Here is a 24,452-nt window from a genome sequence, read left to right on the forward strand (position 1 = left end):
AGCTCTAAACGGGATCTATGTAGAGGCCCTAGAGGGACAAAGTATTCTAAGCTGTTCGTGGTGGAGTAGTCTCCGTCGTCCACTTTGATGAATGTTGTTTTGAGCTTCATCCCTCACATAGTGCACTTGTTCATATTTAAATATTATATTCAATTAATTGTGAATGTCGAATGCGACTGTTTGATTTTAAGTGTAGTGTCAGGTAAATGATGCGTCGTAAAATCCTCAGAAATGGGTTGTTGCCGTCCGATCTCAGGACGCGGACTTGGGTGTTAGGCTGCTCTCTGTAACAGCTGCACCACCTCGATGTTGTGGTGGCTCTTCTGGGCTAGTCGGTTGATCTTGTAGTGCCAGGTCTTTTGGCCTTGAATGCAGCTACTTCCGTCTCAAATGGTTCAGCAGGATGAGTGTTGGGGGTTATTCAAACTTGTTGATTTTGTCTTCATGGATTGAAAGGCGTGCTGTACACGTAGCCACAACTCATCCAATCATTGTTACTTCAATTACCATAAGAAGATCTAACGCCTGAAATCAACTTTCTTTCACGGGTGGGTGTTGATATTGCTTGATGCATACTTAATCTCTTCAATTTTGCTCCGTCCTCATGTCAGGCTTACCTCACTTGTGAGCGGATGTCAAACCTCACTTAATTGTTATGTAACAATGATGACAATAAAAGTGAGTTGAGTTTTTACGCCACTTTGAACAGTATTTCAGTTTTATCAGGGCGTGTCAGCTTGATGTGGGAGGAAAGCCAGATGTGGTACTGGTCTTAAAGGTTTACCACTTTGGAGAAATCCACCAGTAGGGGAATGGTGCTGACAAACCTAGAAACAATCCGGCCAGAAACCCAGCCATAGACGACTTGGCAAATTGTGCCCCTGATGAGATTTAAACTGATTACAATCAATTAATGATCGATGACAGCTCCTGAAATTGATAAGAACATTCAGGCCTACATCTAGCACTAATATTTACTCTTATCTTCACAATCCTGTAACAGCACGTTCTAACTATATCATATTTGGTTTGTTGTTTAATGACCACTCATGTAGCAATATTCCAGCTACATGGTGGTCTGTAAATAAGTCTGGAGCAGACAATCCAGTGATTGATGTCATGAGCAACAATCCATACAGTTGTGGTATGATGACACGCAATATACCAAGTCACTTGTGTCTGATCACCCAAACCAAACGACCAGGAGAGGTTGTTGGCTACCTGCTGGGTATCAGGAATTCTAACCCAGACACCTTCCATCTTATGTCCACAAACTAACAACTTGTCTGCAAAGCATACATCTGTATAACAGTACACAAATGTGTTCGGGGCATGCCAATACTGTGCATAGAGTATTCAGTATCCTATCTGCAGGTCTTATACAAGAGGAACATAGGACAAAAATGGTCAACTACTCTTTACTGCTTGTGTAGACAAGTCTCAAACCTCTGTTTTGTTAACTGAAATCTTCTAAATACATTTTGGTTAGGCCACTGAGATACTATGACACAGTTGACCAATCAGTCATTGTCTTAGCCCCTTATGCAGAGTACCATCTTGTAACCTCTTTTGGTATGACACGTCCGGGAGTCGAATCCCAGACCTTCTGCTCTCCAGGCAGAGACTCTCACGACCATACCACTGAATTTATTGTATCACAACATCCCCAAATTCATACGATAGAATAAAGTTTATTGGTTCAAATTTCACACATACAATGAGAGTAACAACACAAGGTTACAAACTTGGGACAATGGAACAGTTCAGGCATGCTGACTACTCTCTATTATGACACAAAAACATACAAACTGATCACAATTTAATATATAATAACAATCATTCGCTTCAATAAAGAATTTACAACTTGCTCAGTCATCTTTAGCTTGAAAGTGATGTTTCAGACATCTTGCAAACTTATTCATCATCCAAAAATGTCAGCTTCCTAATAACTGGTTATTTGCTTACATACAATGATGCTTTAACACAAATCTATATAGTACTAAAACTGATTAAACACATCAGTGAAGCTAGCCAAGGTAACTGACATTATATATATATATATAATATAATTGCAAACAACAAATTGGGAACACCCAAAAAATATTCACAACAGGCTGCAACATCTAGATTTAAAAAAAAAAATTGAATTAAAAAACCCCCTAAATACCGATCGCATCAAACTGAGGGGGATGTAAATAATGAACTAACAGATTTCGGGGGGAAATTCAGTAAGGAACACCATCAAAAACAGGAAAGAAGTGAACCAACATCGTTTACTTAAAAAGAACAGCGTGGAACGAAAATGTAGGACAACTAGAATACATATCTAAATTACAGCTTGGTAACTTGAGTAAGATTTTCTTCTTTGTGTCACTTTGACATATACTGAGCGTCCAAATTGGATACAAAACATTAACAAGCATGACGTGTACCATGTGAAAAGCAGATACTATCACTTTCCCACTTCCCAGTGAAATTAGGTTGGCAACAACATTCAAATCTCCATGATCAAGATGGGGTTAATATTATTGCAACATGTACATATCCTGTACTCCATTACCCTTGGACAAGATGATTCAAAGACACAAACGGGTTGGACAAGAGTTGCCTTAGTGGTGTCACAAAAAATAATATCATTATCCAGTGATACAATCCAGCTGCAATCAAAGTGCAATATTACATGACAATAAGGGCATGCCAACATCTACTTTGAGGGTACTTGGAAAAGATACAGCATTTGAAAGCTGCTTTCTCAGACGAAGAATACATGAATCACAAGACTTGAGTAAATGTTACAAATAATTCAAAGGCACACTTCTCAATGGTGGTTTGTCTCAAAAGCACTTTCAGTCATATCACTCATCACTTCTCATAACCATGCTTATTTCTGTTTGAAATATGGCTTCTTTTTTGTATGTAAAAGAGTTATCTTTTGAAATGTACCTTCAAATATTGTTCCTGATAATATTTCTTCTGATGAATAGTTTCTTCTTCTTAGTTTTTTCTTCAATAAACTATTTTACTATTTTGAAAAGAGAAATAGAATAATAAAAAACAAAAACAAATAGGTGTGTTCCTTTCAAGAACCTCCACATTTAACATGAAAGATGTGATTCTGTCTCTTCCCTCACCGAAATTAGTTCCTCTCCTTCTTCTTATTTCCCTCCTGAAAACGAAGAGCAATAATTAGCTTGGTGCGGGGTTATCTGAAAACTAATTGCCATACAACATGGACTTCAGAGATAACTCCCTTGTGTCACGTTTCAACGCCGCACTCAGCAATATTCCAGCTATATGACCGCAGCCTGTAAATAATCGAGTCGGGACCAGACAATCCAGTGATGGACATCATGAGCATCGATTAACACAATTGAAATATGATGACATGCATCAACCAAGTCAGCAAACCTAACCACCCGATCCCGTTAGTCGCCTCTTACGGCAAGCATGGGTTGCTGAAGACCAATTCTACCCAGGATCTTCACGGGTCAGTGTTTGATTAAATGAGCTAGGTTAATATAACAATCAGCACTGTCACACCTTGTGACCATATGTTCCTCATTTTAGTTGTCAACAAACAGTGCGGAATATCGGCCCCGGAATCCCAACCGATCATAGTGAGTGAGTTGTGTCTTAACGCTGCTTTGAACAGTATTCCAGTGTATCACTGCATGTCCGCTTAATGTTGGCAGAAAGGCAGAAGTGGTGCAGGTCTCAGAAGTTTACAACTTCGCTGAAACCAATGAGCATGGGTAATGGTGCTGACAAACCAAGAAACATTATTGATTTGAACCCACAATCATAGGTTTCTGGTGTGCCTAAGGGACATGCACATGGTCCTGTGTACAGGTCACAAATCAGGTGAAGTTAAGCAATGTCAGTTGTGGCGAGTGGAAGGGTGGCACCTTGAGTCTCTAGGGCTTCAATCCTGCCCCATACTGAAGCAAATTGCAACACATGTGGTGCCCCTGTCGACATGTGACTGTATTCAAAATATGTCTATGTTCACCCAGCACTGAATGTGTACCCTGTAGAACTTTTAGTGCCCACAGGCTGCTGGGGTTGTCTGCTCCCCAGGGAGCTGAGAGTCAACATGTAAGTTCAGAGAATACACCATTAAATGCCATCACCATCAGGGACCTGCCCCTACCAGGGAGTTATGGGAAGAACACATCCTATCCCTGATATAAATGGACCACAAACTGTGCACCTCTCATTGTGGTTCAGTAGGACATGAAAGAAGGGTATGGTGGCTACTGATGTGGATTCCTGTAAATGTCTACTCACCTTTTTGGAGAGGATGATAAGGAGCCTGCGGAAAACCTGGATGAAGTCCAAGAACAGATCAACACTGTGCCTGCAATTATACAAGGATGAACATGACATATGACCAGTTGGATGTGTGATCATAACATTAACATCTTTCAGTTTGTAACAACATCGGGCAATACTCCTGCAACATGACTGGAATACCTGTAAAGTATAAGTCTTAAACCAGAAGAATATAGCAATTTATTTGAAATAGGAATTTAAAAAAACGACACTAGAATATGAAACAGAAACATTTTTGATTATCCAATGACTGAGTGAGTGAGTTTGGTTTTCGCCGCTTTTAGCAATATTCCAGCAATATCACGGCGGGGGACACCAGAAATGGTTTAGCCAATGAATTATATATCTCCATTGTATGACATACAATATTCTGTACTCCTTTGCTACCACATTTTCTTTTTGAATTAGAAAGACACACTGCTAAAATTAGCCATCCATATTAAACCCAAGAGTGAGAAAAATCCTGTGCTGAGTTTGTGACGTCACTTCAAATACAAAGTATTGATGGCTAATGGATTCAGGGTATTTATCATAATAAAATGGGGACAGAATACACTGGAGCAGTCGAAGATGGCATGCTATAGATAAACTTTTTTCTGATGAGGCAGTTCAGTAATGTCTGGAGCTTCATGGCCCACAGCAACACAACTGGTGAAGCCAGCGAAAAGTCTCAGCTTGTGTTCTTCATGCTAGCAGTACCAGATCAGCTAAAATGATTTGGTTAACTTGAAATATTTTAGCTAAGTCATTTTGGCCAGTTACTAATCAAGTCCAAACAGTGGTTGATAGCAGCCAAAATCTCGATGTGATTCGAACCACGGACCTCCTGATCTGAGGTGCCATGTGCACATGACAAAAGAGGTTAACCCTGTGAGCAAGGCGACCGAGTAAGGATGTCAGCTGTGGGGTGACTCCACACCCTACTACAGTATGAGTACATATCAGCAAGCAAGTCACAGAGTATGACCACATGATCCAATCTGGTCTCATCTTTCAACAACTTTACAAGCAAAGGTAACTAAGGGCCTAATTAGGGTGCCCATGGGAGTCGGTTCTGTTCTCACAAAGTTCCAATAATATCTTGCGATCAAGTCTTTTGATTTCAATCTTTGTGGTTTCCTTTAAAGAACATGGCAACTGACCAGATGTAGTCATCATCTCCACGGCGACGCTTCTCAATGATGAGCTGTGTGTCGTACAGGATGAAGGCACAGAAGATGGCCAGGCCAACGTACAGATTTATCTGAAGACAAACAGTAACATATATAGGCATGATAGGAATGTATACAAATACCGCTATTATCAATTGTTTTGTCTAACAGGTTACTTAAATTAATAATATTGCAAATAATATTTTGTAAATACCAACATGACATCTTGTAAATCCAACATGACATTTGTACATTCCTTAAGTGTTGACATGTATATTGCACAGCAGCTTCTCCCACCTACCTCGTACAGCAGGGTGGAGCCAAAGAAGATGTTAGCAAAACCCAGCATCAACATCCAGGACAGGGCAGACATCAGGAATCCTGGAAGACCACGGACATTCATAAATAACATCATTGGCCTGTACCGAAATAAATAAGACTGTTTATCAACAGGTGATTCCTCAGATGCTTCAGCCATCCAGGATACTGGGGGGCTTACCTCAAACAGCCTTACATATAAATATTGTTAACATAAGACTAAAAATCAAATGCATCTCAAAACATTATTATATTAGAAAGGCTTAGATGTGTATACTTTGGTTCCCATTTCACAAAGAGATTGCAGTGTGTGGAATGAGGGCCAAGAATTAACAGAGTCAAGGCATCCATTTCACTCAAAGAAGACCAAGGCCCTTTGAAATCTGAAGCACTGCTTCTACTTTTAACATCCAAAATTCATTTGAGAAAACAGTGTGCTCACCTCCCATGTAGAGGAATGTCCTGTCCCGGGCACTGTAGAGCGAGGCCAGGGAGAAACTGATGAACACGACGAACGTTCCCATCAGAGCAGTCGGTATGATGCTGAGGGGGAGAAAGATGGCATGAACATACAACTGCCAGAGTTCAACTTAATTACATAAAACATGCACCAGAGCAAACTATTATTGAAAAGGGCAATCTGACCAACCCTTACTTGTTCACACAACAATCTGTTCACACACTGAGTACATCTGACTTCTTTCACTGGACTACATAAGGTAGCAGCAGGTTTATGGGTATAGTCATGCATGCAGTTTTTTATTTAAAGTGATCCAAATAATCACATCCTCTTGAACTTAATACATTTAGCATGTTTAGTATGGGAACTGTCATGTCTTCATCTGCATAGGTCAACAAGTGTTTCAGGGCAGAACCCACTCTTACATCCAAATACCACTGTGGTGCCTGATACCAATGGCTTGACATGTATGTATGCTTGATAACTTTTCTGTCTGGCTGCATAAAGTTTTCCTCCACCTGCCCGACTGTCTGGCAGATAACTTTGAGACTACTTACGTATTCAGTTTTATCATAACTCCTCGTACATAATGTATGAATGCAGGCCGGTAACTTTGAAGATGGGCAGGCAACATGAGTCATCTGCCAAACATCTTATTTCGAACACTGCAGTCAGCAATATTCCAGCTACATGACATCAACAAAGTGGAATGTAGAATGGCCACAGGGATGGACTGTACATCATACATCATAGACAGAAGGAAGGCAGAAGTGCAGTAAGCCAATGACAATTACATTATCATGTCTAGTGCTCCAGCCACATGGCCAACTTACCTTGGCTCCAGAGCAATGACCATGTCCAGGAGAGGACCCAGGGACATACCTGACGGGAACAACATTCCTTTTATATAATACTTGAAATGTGAAGACACTCATTATATTTATCAGCATATGGCTTCCTCTCTGAACAGAGTAGGTTTTGTCTTAGCTTCACACAACATGAGTGGCTGAACATGATGAAGGGTGTGAATCACTATAGAAAGTGTACAAGAGCCTGACAATAATACAAATAGTGAGTCTCAGTCAGCAATATTGCAATATTTGGCCCAGAATTCCATTACTGGCATATCCAAAAGAGTAAGTGAGTAAGTTTGGCTTAACATGCTTAAAAGAGTATTTCAGTTATATCACAGCATGTCAGCTTAATGTAGAGGAATCCTGAAGTGATGCAGGTTTAAAACTTTGGTGAGATTCACGAGCATGGGTGTGGAGTGGATAACAATATAAAAAAGAACAAACAATGATTGGCAATCACAGAAGGGTTAATAGTCGATGTGTCAACACTGACAAAACAAATGGATCATCAGATCTAAAATTTCACAATGATTGAAAATAGATAAACTGAAGTTTAAATATTACCACTGCAGAAGGTAAAGCCCGAGAAAATGGCCAGCCTCTTGCCCTGGTTCCCTTTCTCATGTTTGGTGAAGGCCAGCCACAGCATCAGACCAATGGAGCCCAGCATTGTCATCAGGCCAGCCTGTCGGGGGAAACACAGCCATGAACAGACATCAGTCTTCCCAATCAAGCACGGAACACAAGGGTCCTTGTAAACCCCATGTTAAAAGTTAAAGATTCCGGGGCCCCAGGTGGTCTTTATTCAAATACTATAGCATCAAGTCTGAAGAACCACAGGACATCCCTTAGTTTTGAACATTTCAGACATATTGCATCAGATTCAGTTTAGTCCCCATTTCACAAATAATATAATGCTGGGACCTAATCATTCCAATCTTACCCTGTCGCTGGGCTCAGCATGGAAATTGTTTAATATCTATTCTGCTCCAACTACTTACGAAAAGAATGATAAGCAGAGTTCATCAGATATAATATCCAAAAGCGCAGAGCCTTTTGGGCTTGCCAATGACAGAAAGGTAGAGTCATTATCAGAAAGGGGGATCAGGGTGTCCCTTTAATGGGATGAAGCTTGATACTCGCAACACGTCACAAGTTCAATAATTATTTCTGATGTAAACACTGTGGAAAGAAGAGCATTTTGACTGAAGTTTGTGTTACAAGTACATGTTATGTTTATGATACAAGACTCGAATGAATTTTTGTTTGTTGTCTAACGCCACACTCAGCAATATTCCAGCTATATGACGGGCGGTCTTAAAATTACTGAGTCTGGACCAGACAATCCAGTGATTCATATCATCAGCATCGGTCTATGGATATGGATCAACCAAGTCAGCAAGCCTGACCACCCGATCCCGTTAGTCGCCTCTCATGGCAAGCGTAGTCGCCTTTTACAACATGCATGGGTTGCTGATGACCTATTCTAATCCGGACCTTCAGAGGTCTCCAATGAACTAGAAACCATGAACTAAAAAGCTGTATGCAAGTGATAATTCTTGCAGCATAAATATAATGGAAACATGACAAAGCTGTGATAGCACACTCTAGAATGAACACTGAATAAGCAAATGCATAAAGAATATACATACATATATAATACATATACATAATATACAGCCAAATTACAGGTTGTATAAAGTACCATATGCTGTATCTGGAATAATAACACTGGAAACTGCATACCTGCATGAGGCCTGTAAACAGGTGGACATAGGCTCCGACAGCCGCCGAGATCATCCCGATGGCCAGGCTACTGTAAACATTCTTGAGATGTGTCTGGACATAGCCCTCCCTGAAACACAGCACCATCAATATGAGCAACACACAAGTCAGGATGAAAACACACATCAGTGCATCCTGGATAGCATCATATACTACAACAACATTATCATCATGATACATGTATTACTCAGGGCTCAACTAAGGGACTTGATTTAACTTGCACCAGGTGCATGTTAACATGAAAACCATGTTGCACCAGAAGAAGAAAAACAGGTTGCGCTCTGTACTCATAAATTTATCAAAGTTGAAACATGCACAAAAACTTGAAGTACCACGTTTGGACTACATCAAGCACAAGAAGGCAAGACAATTACACATCACAGTGGCTTATTGACAAGCTTAGAGGTACTGAATGTGTTCAAAGGTCGATGTTGTGTGAACATATAAGGGTTAGACACACATTTGAAAACAATTGACATGCACTTAATGCATGTAGACATAAATATTAGAATGCCTTTTTTCAAAAATAGGTTGCACTGGTGCATATTTTAAATAGCTAAATCGAGCCCAGATTACAATATCATGAACATCAGTGTAGGAATTTAATTCAGTATTATTAGGGTTAGGGACACATGTTTTAGGGGGATTGAGTCATACATGTATATTATCAACCAATCATACTCACAATGTATAAAGATTTCTCCACAAGTTTGGCCATTTTTGCAAATACCGTATATCCCAAATATGTGTCCTTTTCCCCCTTAAAGTACCAATCCCCAAAAAGCTTAACAAGAAATATTTTCAACAACAAAAACTGTTTTGATCATGCCTCTCCATCATGTCCAAATGTAGTTAATTTTTTTCACAAACCTTTCCCTGGCCACTGTAACATAATTTTTATGACCCTTCTCTGATTCCTTCTTGGGACCCCATAAAAATGTTCAATCTTTACCGGTAATGTTTACCATTAGGGTCATGACAAGGACCCCTCACCTTTCCTACTTCATTGTTAACACTGTCATCACTTGACAGCAGCATCAGAAAGTAACTATCAATATTGCTGACTAAGGGCACTTGTCAGAAACACTCCTATGTATTTCCAATACTAGTTCTGATAAACACCGTCCACGCCTGAATGTCTGCAGGTGAAAGTGGGTGGAATCAACACAAGCAGACCCTAGTTCATTGTTTGATTACAGTAACTGGGAACTCGTAAATGAATATTGTCTGTTTGTGACAAGTTTTCACTGGCTATGCTGGTGTAAATAATGAGATAACTGCATCAATTAACCATGTTAACTGTATAAACCAAATTAACAGCCCAGAATGTCTTGTCACTTGATAATCTGATCATGCTGCTAATTAAATTCAGGTTAGCAAAATGTTTACTGTTGTAAAGAGGGTAGGTGACCCTTAAACATGTCAAAGACAATGTCACATTTCTGAGCAATCAAGACTATTGTTTTGACAAAGCATCCATGTTGATAACAAAGATGGGTATTTAGATCAACAATTTCCTGATGTTCAACAATAATCAAGCTAATGCAACCTGTTTTACCATCTTGCTGATGAATTTCCATTGCACATTATCTACTTGTAAACTCTGAGATGTTCTCTGGCATTAAAACTTACCATGTTTTTACATTTTTCATTACCTTTGTGACTTTTCATTGTGACTGAGCAAACATATTTTCAAGTTAATCATATTCATAAACACAATCCTGTTGATAAATACATGTTAATTAGGTGAAATATTCACTCACTTGCATGACTAGAAATGTCGATCCCTAGTCTAAACTGTTTCATGACATTGATATGAGTAGCCCTACCTTTGAACTTAAAATTCTAATCAGCAAATGATAACACAAGACTGAAGACTTAGAATGCCATGATTGTACAGGTTCCAAGAATTGTTACATGAGTTAGAGAAATCATTTGAGCTATATGAGAAGTGTTTTGTATTCCCCACAACTGCTATTACTATATTGCATTTTCACTATGAGGATCTCTACACATGTAATCCCTACCTAGCCAGTACATTTTTGTTCGGGCTTGTCATGCTTGAAGCAGTAGACATGGCAGAAAATATAACTTCTAATTGTTGTTATGAATAAATATATATATATACATCTTGTTTGTTTGTTGTTTAAAACTGCACTCAGCAATAATCCAGCTATATGACGACAGTCTGTAAATAATCGAGTAGGGACCAGACAAACCAATGATTGATATCATGAGCATCGATCCATGCAATTGGGATTGATGACATGCATGCATCAACCAAAGTCAGCGAGCCTGACCACCCGATCCCGTTAGTCGTCTCTTACGACAAGCATGGTCCCCTTTTATGGCAAGCATGGGTTGCTGAAGACCTATTTGACCCCGGATCTTCACAAGTCTATATTTTAAAGACAAATTTATCTTGCAGATCATGTTGTTTAAGGCACAGACTCGCATAATCTCAGATTTTCTAAATACGGATTTTATAAACAAGTACTTTCTAACACTTTTTAATAATCAGGCAGTTTTCTTCAGAAATTCCCCTTTGATTAGATTCAATCTTCCACATTTATTACTTTGGTGTTTTCTTATAGGAAAAAGGTTGTTAAATTGTCTTAATAAAATATAATAAAAAGGAGCCCAGATACTCTCTTCATTTTCATACTGCAGTATTCTATACTTGCCCACTATTATAGACTTACATGGGCCATTTTGAATATATTTGTTTCAGGGTCTGAATGACAGACTATTCAACTACTAAAACATGCACATCCAATGATATGGTCGAGTATTATGTTGCAGATTTTGTATTGCAGGATGTTGTAGTCACCCCACAATTTGCAAAAACATTGTCACGATCAATGAGCACTGTTCACCCGGATCAGCAGGGACAGCAGGCCACCAGTCACAGGTGAGGGTTTAACGTCATGTTCAAGATCATTGCACATCGATTCTATCTACTGCTAGCTCACTGAGATACCATGCTGAAATTTGACATGAATACCCAACTCAGACGCAGAATACTGACCCAGAGCCGATCAGTCCTTGCCCTGAATGCCAAGTGCCGAGGGCCAGGCAGGGTAACAAGAAGTAAAGTGTTTGAAATTGGCACTAGTCCTTAAGTCCTAGATAAAAAGCCCAATGGTAAAGGTATCCTAAGGACTAGTAGAAATGTGCCCTTTTTAAGGGTTTTGCTATATGATATCATTAAAAGGTCTAGTTGGCTAAAACTGTAGTTTCTATCACTGATTAGTACCATCTTTTAACATCTTTTGGTATGACACGTGGACGAGAATCAAACCCAGACCTTTTGCTTTCCGGGCAGATGCTCTATCCACTAAACCACACCAGTAACAGTTGTCATCAAATACACATTGTTTATTGGTCATGTTTGAGACACTGTGTCCTTTCTGTAACTATCTAGAAAGCATTTCCCATTTCCCCTTAGAGTGAATATTTTACAACATGTACAATGACATTTGCTCTTTTATCATGTTTATCTCAATTAGTTATTAAATCAGAGGAAAGCCTTATATTTACTAAACTCATGTCGTCAGAATCTAACAATGTTAATTTACTTGCTTGCACTGCACATGAGATGTTTAGCAGGTGCCAGCACAGTCAAGTCCCATTAATCTGACATGGTTGCATGTGATTATGTCAGATTAACGAGTATGTCGGATAAACGAAATTAAGTAGTATCAACATTCATGATCGAAAATCAGACAACTACACCTTGGGTAACGATACAAACACGTAATAAAATATAGAAATATTCATAATGTTATATTACATTGTTAGCGAAATATGTTTTCCAATCATGCAAGCTCTAAAGCTTAACACAAAACAACTGTTACCATGGTTACGGACTGTATAACTTATTAAAAATACTTTGCAAAAAGAAGAGTCTGGAATGGAAATTGCCAGTTTGAAACTGGAACCGCAAAGCTTAAGAAAGCTGCTTTCTTAGTGGCTAACTTTGACTTCCTGTTAATCATTTCATTGGTCGGCCATAGTTTGCAAAAGATTGCTCTGACATGACCTGTAATGGGATGCCCTCGGTGATAGCGAGAACGGTAACCTCCCAAAACCCCTACATCCCATTTCCCCTACAGCTTAAGACAACAAAGTTCACAGTCCATGGCACTGCTAATCCCTAGTCTATTACCTATTTCATACAATGGAACAACCCAAGAAACACGAACAGATTGAGATAAATATTAAATTACAATTACGATATTATTCAAATTTCATAATACATTATAATAAAATGTTCATTTTTCAAAATTCATAATACATTATAATAAAATGTTCATTTTTTAAATTCATAATACATTATAATAAAATGTTCATTTTTCAAAATTCATAATACATTATAATAAAATGTTCATTTTTCAAAATTCATAATACATTATAATAAAATGTTCATTTTTTAAATTCATAATACATTATAATAAAATGTTCATTTTTCAAAATTCATAATACATTATAACAAAATGTTCATTTTTCAAAATTCATAATACATTATAATAAATTTCATCTCAAATGTTCAATTCACTCTTTATTCGAGCCTGAGGAAATGGCCAACCGTATCTAGAAACTGCATTGGGGATTTCACCTCTCTATTCAACTCGTCTATTCAAGACGGTTCTCCACCTCTCTGTACACTCTCTTCCTGCCTCTTGGAGCTGCTCCAAAGTCGAGCTGTAAAACCTTAGCTCGTTCTGCCTGTTCCACCTTCCTGACTACCTCCACAAATCGGTAGATGTTGGGATGTCGGTGAGGGAGACCTCGGTTGAGTCGGTTATGAAAGCCTTCCAGGTTGTTGTTCGTCCTGGGACCTGTTGCACCGTGATGGTTCCACAGTGGTAGGGGGAATCGTGCTCCGTGGTCGACCCAGGTAGTGACGATGTAGTCGTTGAAGGCGACAGCTCTCGGTACATGTGGTGTGGTGTCCGTTGCGTCAACCCACGTGTCCTCTGTAGCATTCCTTATCACGGTTCCTACTGTCGTGAGTCTTCCTCTACATGTGGACTTGACACACTACCAGTGTACGCAAGTCAGTCTCTCGACGTTTTTAGTGTGAAGATAACCATCAAAAAGGACTTGGGGCTTTCCTCTCTGTGACATAACAAACTCAACATAGCGAAGCCCAGACATGTTGATGTCATGTTAGTCAGATTCAAGTATCTATATACTAAACCTAGCCATCTCAACTGTAAATCGTCCATCTCAGTGTAATAATTGTTTCTTCCTATTGTTATTTTTGTAATTTTTTAAAATTGTCTTCTCATCATATAGGCATCTTTCATTACACTTACATTATTTAAAAAAAGAAAAGAAATTCCCCTAGTCCCCTAAAGCTCTACCCCTTTCATTTCTACTACCTCTACTCCAGACCTTAATCTCTCCTTTAGGTGAGTTCATAATACCAGACAGGTAAATGCCGCGTGTTGTTTTAACTAATTGTAGGGGAACTGGGTTGTAGGGGAAATGGGATGTAGGGGTTTTGGGAGATAACCGCGAGAACTTGTATCTGATTTTAATGAGAATGAGGTAATCTAAGCATGTGATTAATCTTGTTTTCTTTAGTTAAAGCATTGTTTATTGATAAGCATGTTTATTTCTGCAGCCGTTGTAATATGCAGCTACCAGCCGACTCCCCCGCATCAAAACATGGGCTGTGTACTCGCGGGCAGATGACCATGGAGTACGCTGATCACTGTGTCAGATTAATGTGATTTCGGTAATTCAATGCAAATTAGGTGTGTCAGAGTGCAAGGCTCTCAGATTAACAGGTCTAAATAGCACTGATTTAATCGGCACTGATTAGTGTCGGATAAAGCTGATGGTCGGATTAACCAGTGTCGGATTAACGAGACTTGAATGTACTTTGTACAAGTTATTTTATTTTATCATTGTATTTAATACTTATCAATATTTTATTTTATTTTTATTTTCAGCATGTCTATACATGCATTTGGAAATAATGAAGTTTACCGTCAGTGTCTCGTAAGCCTAATAAGACTGGCGTAGACACTTTGTAAAAGTTTTCTTGTTTCTTTAGAAATAAGCTGCCAATATGAGAGCACAGTGTTTTGTGTGTTGTGGTGATTGGTCATCACTTGCTAGCTGGCAATACGGATGTCTCTTGCTTTCTCATGATGAAAAAGTTTCTAAAAAGGACATGGTAACAATGGAGCCATTTATCGAACACTAAGAATGTAAGAAATGAATACGTTTGATGTTGATAAATTTGTGACACAGACCTTAGAAAACTCATATCTCCTTGTGACATGTTTTCGAGCCCCTAAAGAATACGCAACCACACACTTAATGACGAAATCAAGATGGATGCCTCAGGCCCACTGAACATGCTGAAGACACCAAAGTGTACACAACTTGCCGCTGAAGTTGTATTAGGAATTAAGCTACATGAAGTAAGATTTATTCAATATGTAAAGAAAACATACCTCAAAACTTACTTTTTCACGTATCATGCTTATGCACATTTAATCAAACATACTTCCTGTCTGTAATGTCATGTGACTGATCATGTTGACAGTTGTGCATCTATTGTTAACTTGACTGTAATGGACGGGTTCAATATTAACGGTAACACGATGATGCCTGATCGACTCGTCTCCCCCCGACAAGGCTGTATCAAATAAAATTATCAAGAAATGGTCATTTGACCATCCAAGTGTCACCAGAAATAAATGTTCTCCAAGGTATGACTTAACAATGCTAAATTTTAGTGTATTGTGATTGTTAGATACGGAATGAGAAATATTTCTTATGAGACGAAATCAGTTGTAGGTAATAAGCATATTTCACTAGAACTGCAATTTGTGACATATGACCGGCTTCTGTAATCTTTCTAAAGTTAGGAATATTTCATCGTTTCCAAGAAAAGTCAATTTTGACCAATGAAATCTGTGCTCAGGTAATCTATGCTAATCACAGGAAATCGATAACGGAAAAGTATGTGAACTATCTCTTTTAGTGACTCTTGACGTTGAAAAGACAACAAAATAGAAATTAAAAATAAAGTATAAATGTTTGATTTGAGTACATCATGTACATGTATGGTGTAACCTCATCTAGTGAAAGAACAAGGCAACGCATGTAGGTATTTCTTCGTCTGTTGATTTTATTCATAATTTTAGACAGTAACCAGAAACTAAATTGATCAGAAATAACAAACAATCAACCAACATGGTAATAATTGTTACTGTTGTTTACTGGTTTACACAGCTAATATCTGGGCTCTGAAATATTTTGGATGGAGACTGAAGGAAATAGCCTATTCCTAAACATGCTAAAGGCTTGCCTGGACTGTCAAATTTTTTTAGATTTGCCAGTCCAGCTGTCTGGCTAAACTTATCTACACTGATTACCTAGATAATATTTTGACTTGCCCACGGGAATAACCTTAACAAAACCAGAAATCTGTACCAATGGTTGTTCATGTTCTAAAAAAACATTGGATTAAATATAGAAACACGTATGATGAAACGGACATCCCTACTTTCGCTCCTCAACGTCTTGCCAGTGCAGTGTGAAATAATCTCACATCGCCGGGTGCTAATACGTAATTACCAGCTGATTACCATAATATTGTAGCTATTTTATTATTGATACCAAAAATCGTTCAAAAGGAAGCAAGATCGTTCAAGTTGGCTACAAGTACAAGTTCACCAATATCTACCTACTTTTCCTTCCAGACTGTTCAGGAAACCAAGTGTGAATTTGTCTGACCTCGTCTGATTGTTCCACATTAATAGTTCAATTTGTAAATGACGTGCTATGATAAGATGTCCATTGCGAGCTATGATGTTTTATCTAATCAGCGAACCATTCCAAAAGTCAAAATGTAAAATAATACTTACAAATGGTCAAATTTGAAGAGATGAGATGGAAGAAATTCGTTCCTGGTCGCCATTTTTGCTTGTTTGATCAACTCCCTCTAGCGGGGCTTCATATAATAGAGAGTTATTTCCCCCTGAGGGTGTGTCACAGGTCTAACGTGTCAGGAGGCCATTTGATAAATAATGGACGTTGACGCATTTACTTCTTGCATCAGAACAGGTGATACGTATGGCAGAGTCCTGTTGTATAATAGCGAACAATCTGGATTTAAAATCAATCCGAAATATATAATGAATATGTTGTTTCGACTGAGGTCAGTTTCAGGCTCACCAACATTACTGTAAGGAAGATAGAGATTTTAAGTGTCTTGCTATCACCAAGGAGAAAGTCTATACTACATATAATATCAAATAGTCCCTGCTATAACTTTACAAGAAACTTCAGCAATATATCTTTAAGGATGTTTTCCCCCAAGTTCCTATGTATTGAAGAAGTAAACAACATCTTCCGTTCAGCTCTTAAAAAATGGATTTTATTTGAAAAACAATGCGTCGGGTTTACACAAATCTGATTATAATCAGATCTTAGTGTTCGCTACCGCCACATCTAATGTGATTGGCATTATATGGAAACAAATGTTTCAATTCAAGAAAACGCATTTCTTTTATGACATACCTTTTAATAACAGCCAGCGTGGTGTGCACTAATCACGCTGAAATCCCGGGTTCGATTCTAACATCGATTCAATGTGTGGAGCCTAGTTTTTATCTCCCCACTGTGGTTACAATATTGCGAAAAGCGGCATAAATCACACTCACTCACTCACTCACTCACTCACTCACTCACTCACTCACTCACTCACTCACTCATAAAGATAATAATTAACCAACTGTTTTGTTGGTATTTCCAACACCAGTCAGCGACAGGGTCATTGTTTTAGTCACACTGTGTCGTTTATTTAAGTATAAATGAGAAGAAGACAAAACATCAAATCGGGTTAAATTGCGAACGATAACACACATATACCGAAAAACGCCATCAGTATTTTTGTGTTTCAAAATCCATAGGTGTATTTATTTTCAATATTGTCATTTAACACACAAATCAAATGTGACCGTAACTAAAACCATATACACATGATTTCTGTATATATTTGCAGAACAAACAAAATGAAGTTTGACACAAAACGGATATGTTAGAAATAAGTCAACACAGACATTATAATCATATTGAACATCAACAGAATGACTGGTGAGCTCAATTTACTTTCAACTGAAGCGCAGGTAAAGGTTCCTGTCCAATGGAGAGGTCATCATAGCGATGATGTTTTTTTGTAATATGTTTTTTTAACGCTGCATTCAGCAATATTCCATTTATATGACGGCGGTCTGTAAATATGCGAATCTGAACCAGACAATCCAGTGATTGAATTCGTGAGCATCTATCTACACAATTTGGGATGCGATGACATGCATCAACCAAGTCAGCGAGCCAGACCACCCGATCCCGTTAGACGCCTCCTATGACATGAATGAGTTGCTGCCACCCGGATCTCCCCTGCTTACAAGGATAAGATGCATTACTGAGCGATGCGTACGTAAAATCTTAGTATTCGTGTTTATATTTATTTTGATAAATATTTTATTTGGCACCTTTAGAAGTGATTTAAAAATACATGTTTGACATAACTGAGAACAGTATTAACATGATTAATGTAATTTTATGTGTTAAATTGGTCGTGTTTGACGTAAACTAAACAGAAACAAAACTAATTCCAATCGTTATTTACACACGTGTATTGTATTGCTTTCCTTGGTTATCGACTTCTTGGAACTTCACCCCTCCTACGTGATTCAGTTCATTGTAGAATTTGGTTATTTGTAATCATCTAATATTTACATGAAAAAATAGGGCATATATAAGTCGGGGTCTTTAAAGTCCACATTGGTATGCAGTAGTATTTGACAAAATATAAATTGATTTAAGTTTTCACCAGGTCGGTAGTGCTATCGTCCACTGATTTGCTTGGTGGCGATAGGTCGCTGTGTTATAGCTGGAATATTGCTGGCTGCAGCGTGACTGTAACATCAGCTCCCACACATTAATTGGTTCTGTCTCTGAAATAATGCGACGTTAAGCCCAGCACGTATTAGATTATTGTGCTGATGTACTACAATGAGGGTTCTTTATTTCTTAAAACCCATGAAATGCACGTGCAGCAGACACTCTTATGATATCATGATGTTTCTGTTTGTTTGGATGTTGTTTGGTACCACACTCAGCAATATTCACGCGATATGATCGCTGTCTGTAAATAATCGAGTCGGAACATGATTTATTGTTCACAGTACATTTATTGGGATATAATGTAAACCACGTGATTAAATGGCGGTCTTCCATTGGACGAGCGTCTTATCATGGACAACCTATATTGCCGTTGAACATGTTCATCACACATGCTGTCATATGGTGTCATACGCCGCAGGGTCAGGAAGAACATGTGGCATCTGTTGACAGTGGTTACTAGTTGTAGTTTGTTATATTGAATCTCATTTAAACAGGTCTTTTCCCCGGCAGAGGTATCGCAGCCGAGCCTGACCACACGATCCATTTAATCGCCACTTACGACAAGCATATAGTCTGCCTGGGACCTATTCGAAACCAAAATCCCAACGGGGTAACCAAGTCACCTTATGTGTCACATTATGCCATAAAATGAGTGAGTGATTGAGCTTTTAGCAATATACTGGTCAGCAATATCACTGCAGGGGACACCAGAAAATAGCTTCACACCATGTCGTGAATCGAACCTGGGTCGTCGGCTTAACGAGCGCGCTTTAACCATTGGCTACCAGACCGCCCCTCAATTTGCCATAAAAACAATCATAGATCAATGTTGGACCAATGTCCATTATAATCTCACGAAACTTACACTGGTGTTAATTGCATACCAACTATGCCTTATGTAATCCCAACTGATGTATGTGTAATGATACAAAATAAATTATAACATGTGGTCATAATTAAAGATTATATAAGGTCTTGATATGCGAGGGGGGCACGGGTGGCCCAGTCGTCTAAGGCGCCGCGATTCGCTGTGCAGAGTTGCGTCCCATGGGCGCGCCAGAAACCTATGACTGTTGGTTCGAATCCCGGTTCGCCCCGATTATGGTTCTAGGTTTGTCAGCACCATACCCGTACTCGTGCATCTAAGACCTGCATCACTTCGGGCTTTCCTACCACATTAAGCTGACACGCCGCGATATAAATGTAATACTGTTAAAAGCGGCGTTAAACCCAACAATTTCACTCACTCACTTGATGTGCGAAAACCACAGAAATACTTAGTTCTGATTACATGTAATGAAATTGTATGCTTTTCACTATCAAACACCACTCTCTGTGTGGGGTGGTCCAGTTGTCTATGGCGCTGGAAATGGCTTGCAGAATTGTCTCCCTTAGAAGTGCCAGAAACCTATTACCGTGAGTTCGAAATAGGAGATTAACCAATGTAGAAAATTCGAACTTGGGTTTGGTCTCGAATCATATATTTACAGGTATCGAATCGACGTTCGAAACCTCAACATTGTAAACACACTAGGTTTATCTCTAAGTCGATACAGCTGGCGAACCAATCAGAATGCAGGATTTTAACATGTCATAGTAGAATCCCGTTTGGCCCCGATTTTGTGTCTAGGTTTGTCAGCACCATACCTGTGCTCGTAGGTTTCACCACCTCTGTGGGAATTCTGGTTCTCTAGCACTTATAATATAAGTACCCAGCAACCTATGCTTACCTATGCTTAGGCGGCTAAATGGATCAGATGGTCGGGCAAGTCTAGTATACTGCAGATTCAGTCAGAAAGTCTCTTGGCTCCTTTTCATTATATTCTTTAAAGGAAAATTAATCTTTTTAACGTTCATTTTAGGGACTGAATGTAAATCTTTACCTGCATTAAGATTGAAGGTAATATATATAAACACCAGAGTCAATTTGAAACATGGTTTCAGTAACAGTGTGATGCAAAGACATAACGAAACACTCATGATTTCATATTTCGCTATCTAATCTTTACATGTATAGGGATAAACACATTGCAGCTGGGTAAACATTGTAGGTAAACTGGTCGTCAATATGTTTATAGCAGGATATATCGCACACAGATAGCACGTGGTAATAGAGGACAATCTACACATGAGTAAACATATGGAGTTCTCACCCTGCGACCTTTATCGTGTCGATCTACAGCCGCTGTATAACGTACGTTGTGTTATAGGTTTTACAGGGGATATGTTTTACAGTTGAAAATGTTTATATATACTGAAAAAAGGTTAGGAATCATGAATATTTTTGGGATACTTTTGTGTAGTGAAAACTGAGTTTCTTTAAATGTTTACCGATTATATTGATGAAAAATCTTGGTTTTTGTTGAAAAATGTGAAATCATATGTATTTTGTGTTTTACAGAAGTTACATTGCAATTGGTTATAGTGTTCAAGAAGCTTGTCTCGTCAATTTTGCAGTTAAAGGGAGCTTTATACAGGCCTAGACGTTGTTATAACACTTGTAGCCTTGTGACAAACTGAGGCATTGGAGCAATCATTAACATCTAGACTGGCAATACATTATACCGTTTTCATCCATAGATTCACAGACGCACAACGTTGGTTTTGAATGATTTGAATCAAAGCCGTTAGTACTGCCGATTGATAGAGGATTATGTACATTTACATTAAACAATCATGTGTTGCATTAAGTTAAGGTTCCTGTTCTGTGTTCCAGATCTCCATCATTTGTGATGTCGAATAAATATATCTTAAAGCAGTACAACACCTACTCATTTATGATGGAGATCTTTGGACATTTTGAAAGTCTTTGCTCTGAATATGCAGTATCTTGAATACTCAGGTTGGGTCTTTAACAGGTTTTCACCCAAGTTATTCAATGCCCTGGCTTGATTCTCGTAAGTCTTTGGAAGCGCTTCCATCGTGTTTACTGTCATCTGAAACACGTTGGTGTCTCCATCATTTGTGATGTCGAATAAAGATATCTCAAAACAGTATAACACCTATATAGAATACTAAACGAGCTTCCGTGTAATACCAATTTTATGAAACGAGTGAATAGTTGTGGTATCTGACTCGCTTTCGCTCGTCAGATACCACAACTATTCACGAGTTTCATAAAATTGGTTTTACACGGGAGCGAGTTTAGTATTTTATTTATTACTTGCCATTTATAACGTTTTTAGAATTATCCTCTCGAGTGTGAATAGGCTGACACCTACACGATCCACGGCATAATCCAATTGAGTTAGATTGAGTTGAGTAATACTTCAAACACGTCAAAAGTTGAAACGTATGAATGTAATACCATACAACGGTCCACCTTTAGAATTCAGGCGTCCGTTCCACAAAATTATCGTAGCGTTAAGGTTATCGCAACTCACATACTTTACTTAGACCAACGACTGTCGTTGCGCTACAGTAGGATCGCCTTGTGGAACGGGGCCTTGCACATCAAAGTTTACAATCACGTCACAATACCCGATGACGTAATTTGTGGAATTTTGTTGCAAGATCCTTCGGCGAAACAATGCCATGTGACGTCAGCCTAGCAACAAGGTTGCTGGGGTCATCGAGTGTGCATAAGCTCCTCTCAGTGATCTATTATCTCGACACACAATGTCGTTGAATAAGCCAAGGTATGTTGAGAGCTTTCAATATTTGTTCGTGAAACGTGTTCCGAGAGTACATAAGCACGCGTTTTGGTATTACACAATGTGTAATACAGCTGTATGTTTATTAAACGGGTGATCTTTTCACGGGCAAGTAATAAATATAGAATACTAAACGAGCTCCCGTGTAATACCAATTTTATGAAACGAGGGAATAGTTCTGGTATCTGACGAGCGAAAGCGAGTCAGATACCACAACTATTCACGAGTTTCATAAAATTGGTTTTACACGAGAGCGAGTTTAGTATTTTATTTATTACTTGTCATTAATAATGTTTTTAGAATTATACTGTTGAGTGTAAATAGGCTGTCACCTACACGATCCATGGCATAATCCTATTGAGTTTAACACAATAATACTTCAAACACGTCAAAAGTTGAAACGTATGAATTTAATATCATACAATGGTCCACCTTTAGAATTCAGGCGTTCGTCCCACAAAATTATCGTAGTGCTAAGGCTATCACAACTCATATAATTTAACTTAGACTAACGACTGTCGTTGCGCTAGAGTACGATCGCCTTGTGGAACGGGGCCTTGCACCTTAAAGTTTACAATCACGTCACAATACCCGATGACGTAATTTGTTGAATTTTGTTGCAAGTTCCATCGGCGAAACAATGCCATGTGACGTCAGCCTAGCAACAAGGTTGCTGGGGTCATCGAGTGTGCATAAGCTCCTCCCAGTGATCTATCATCTCCACACACAATGTCGTTGAATACGCCAAGGGATGTTGAGAGCTTTCAATATTTGTTCGTGAAACGTGTTCCGAGAGTACATAAGCACGCGTTTTGGTATTACACAAAGTGTAATAAAGCTGTATGTTTATTAAACGGGTGATCTCTTCACGGGCAAGTAATAAACATATTTATCATTTAACTTAAGCATTTAATCCATGACATAAGCTTATGACATAAAAACATGTATGTCATACCCCAATGACATAAGTATGCAAATAAGATATGCAAATTAGATAACCGGAAGAGGGAGCGGTTTGATTTGAAACTATATATTATAAGTAGAGTTACACCAGAGATATAATCAGATTACACAGAATCGTTGTTGTTACCGTTATTAAAGTTTCAATTATTCTGCAAGTCTGTTCAAGTATTTTGTTTAAAATAATCCGAGGAATTTTTTTCTCAGCGAATTCTTAATTTTGGTTTACATGGCTATGGAAAACATGTATCACTACGCACGATCTATACGTAAGATTTCGACAAGTTGCTGATGTTAATGTTTAATGCAATTATTCCTTAATTTGGAAGCAAAAATTTGAAAATGATAAATAGAATTCATCACTCGTGTTTTTTAATATGGGAAATATCAACCTCGTCCCGTTAATCGGTATTTGCCTCGCTAAAGTAGCAGTGCTTTCAGTTTTCATTTTTTTTCACTTTCCATAACGTTTTGTGTGTTCGTAACCCATTTCGATAAAATGGTGACTATTTGCTGTTTGAAACGAATGACCACACCGAGCCTGGTGTTGAATAAGATATCATATATAACATACCAGACCGCCAGGCAGAGTTGTAGGTGTATATGAATTTAATTAACACTGCCATTACGTAAATGAGACCCACTGGTGCATTCCCTAGACCCTACAATAGAAAGAAATTTAGCTTCATTGAAAAATGGTTTTCCTAGACGTCTGTGTCAAACCTGCAAAACATAATGGCCGAATTACATATTTTGTGTTTGTATGAAAACCAGCCGGGAATAAACCATCTGATATTGTATCAGTAACTTTTGGGTGAGGATACAATTTTAACTTCATTCCAGCAATGTCACCATGGAGTTCTCAGAATACCACAAGTGGTCCTTGGGGACGCTTCAACCACAAGGATACGCCTCTGCCTCTGTAACATAACGGCTACTGCCTGAAATCAAGAGTGTTGCCGAGTTGCTGCCTCTTTTTATGAAAACTGTTTTACCACAG

General features: G+C 38.6%; 1 protein-coding gene across 1 annotated transcript; it reads right to left on the reverse strand.

Moving 5' to 3' along the window:
• Window positions 1-1,675: 1,675 nt before the first annotated feature.
• Window positions 1,676-16,930, reverse strand: LOC124149859 (probable Bax inhibitor 1). Its single transcript, XM_046521678.2, has 9 exons — window positions 16,793-16,930; window positions 8,862-8,970; window positions 7,680-7,800; window positions 7,095-7,143; window positions 6,244-6,344; window positions 5,785-5,864; window positions 5,475-5,575; window positions 4,288-4,357; window positions 1,676-3,166 (listed from the first exon to the last, which is right to left on the reverse strand). Exons 1-9 carry the CDS (start codon window positions 16,843-16,845, stop codon window positions 3,137-3,139), a joined length of 714 nt encoding a protein of 237 aa, XP_046377634.1. The 5' UTR covers window positions 16,846-16,930; the 3' UTR covers window positions 1,676-3,136.
• Between the last annotated feature and the right edge of the window lie 7,522 nt (window positions 16,931-24,452).

Source organism: Haliotis rufescens, unplaced genomic scaffold (assembly GCF_023055435.1).
Source record: "Haliotis rufescens isolate VD_foot unplaced genomic scaffold, xgHalRufe1.0.p SCAF_4, whole genome shotgun sequence".
Lineage (NCBI taxonomy): Eukaryota > Metazoa > Mollusca > Gastropoda > Lepetellida > Haliotidae > Haliotis > Haliotis rufescens.

Coding starts and splice junctions, on each gene's coding strand:
- LOC124149859 (XM_046521678.2), bottom strand. CDS start 16,845: ATGGCGACCAGGAACGAATTTCTTCCATCTCATCTCTTCAAATTTGAC. Junction 6,345..7,094: donor GTCATTGCTCTGGAGCCAAG/GTAAGTTGGCCA, acceptor TCTCCCCCTCAG/CATCATACCGACTGCTCTGA. Junction 4,358..5,474: donor GGAGATGATGACTACATCTG/GTCAGTTGCCAT, acceptor GTATAATTGCAG/GCACAGTGTTGATCTGTTCT.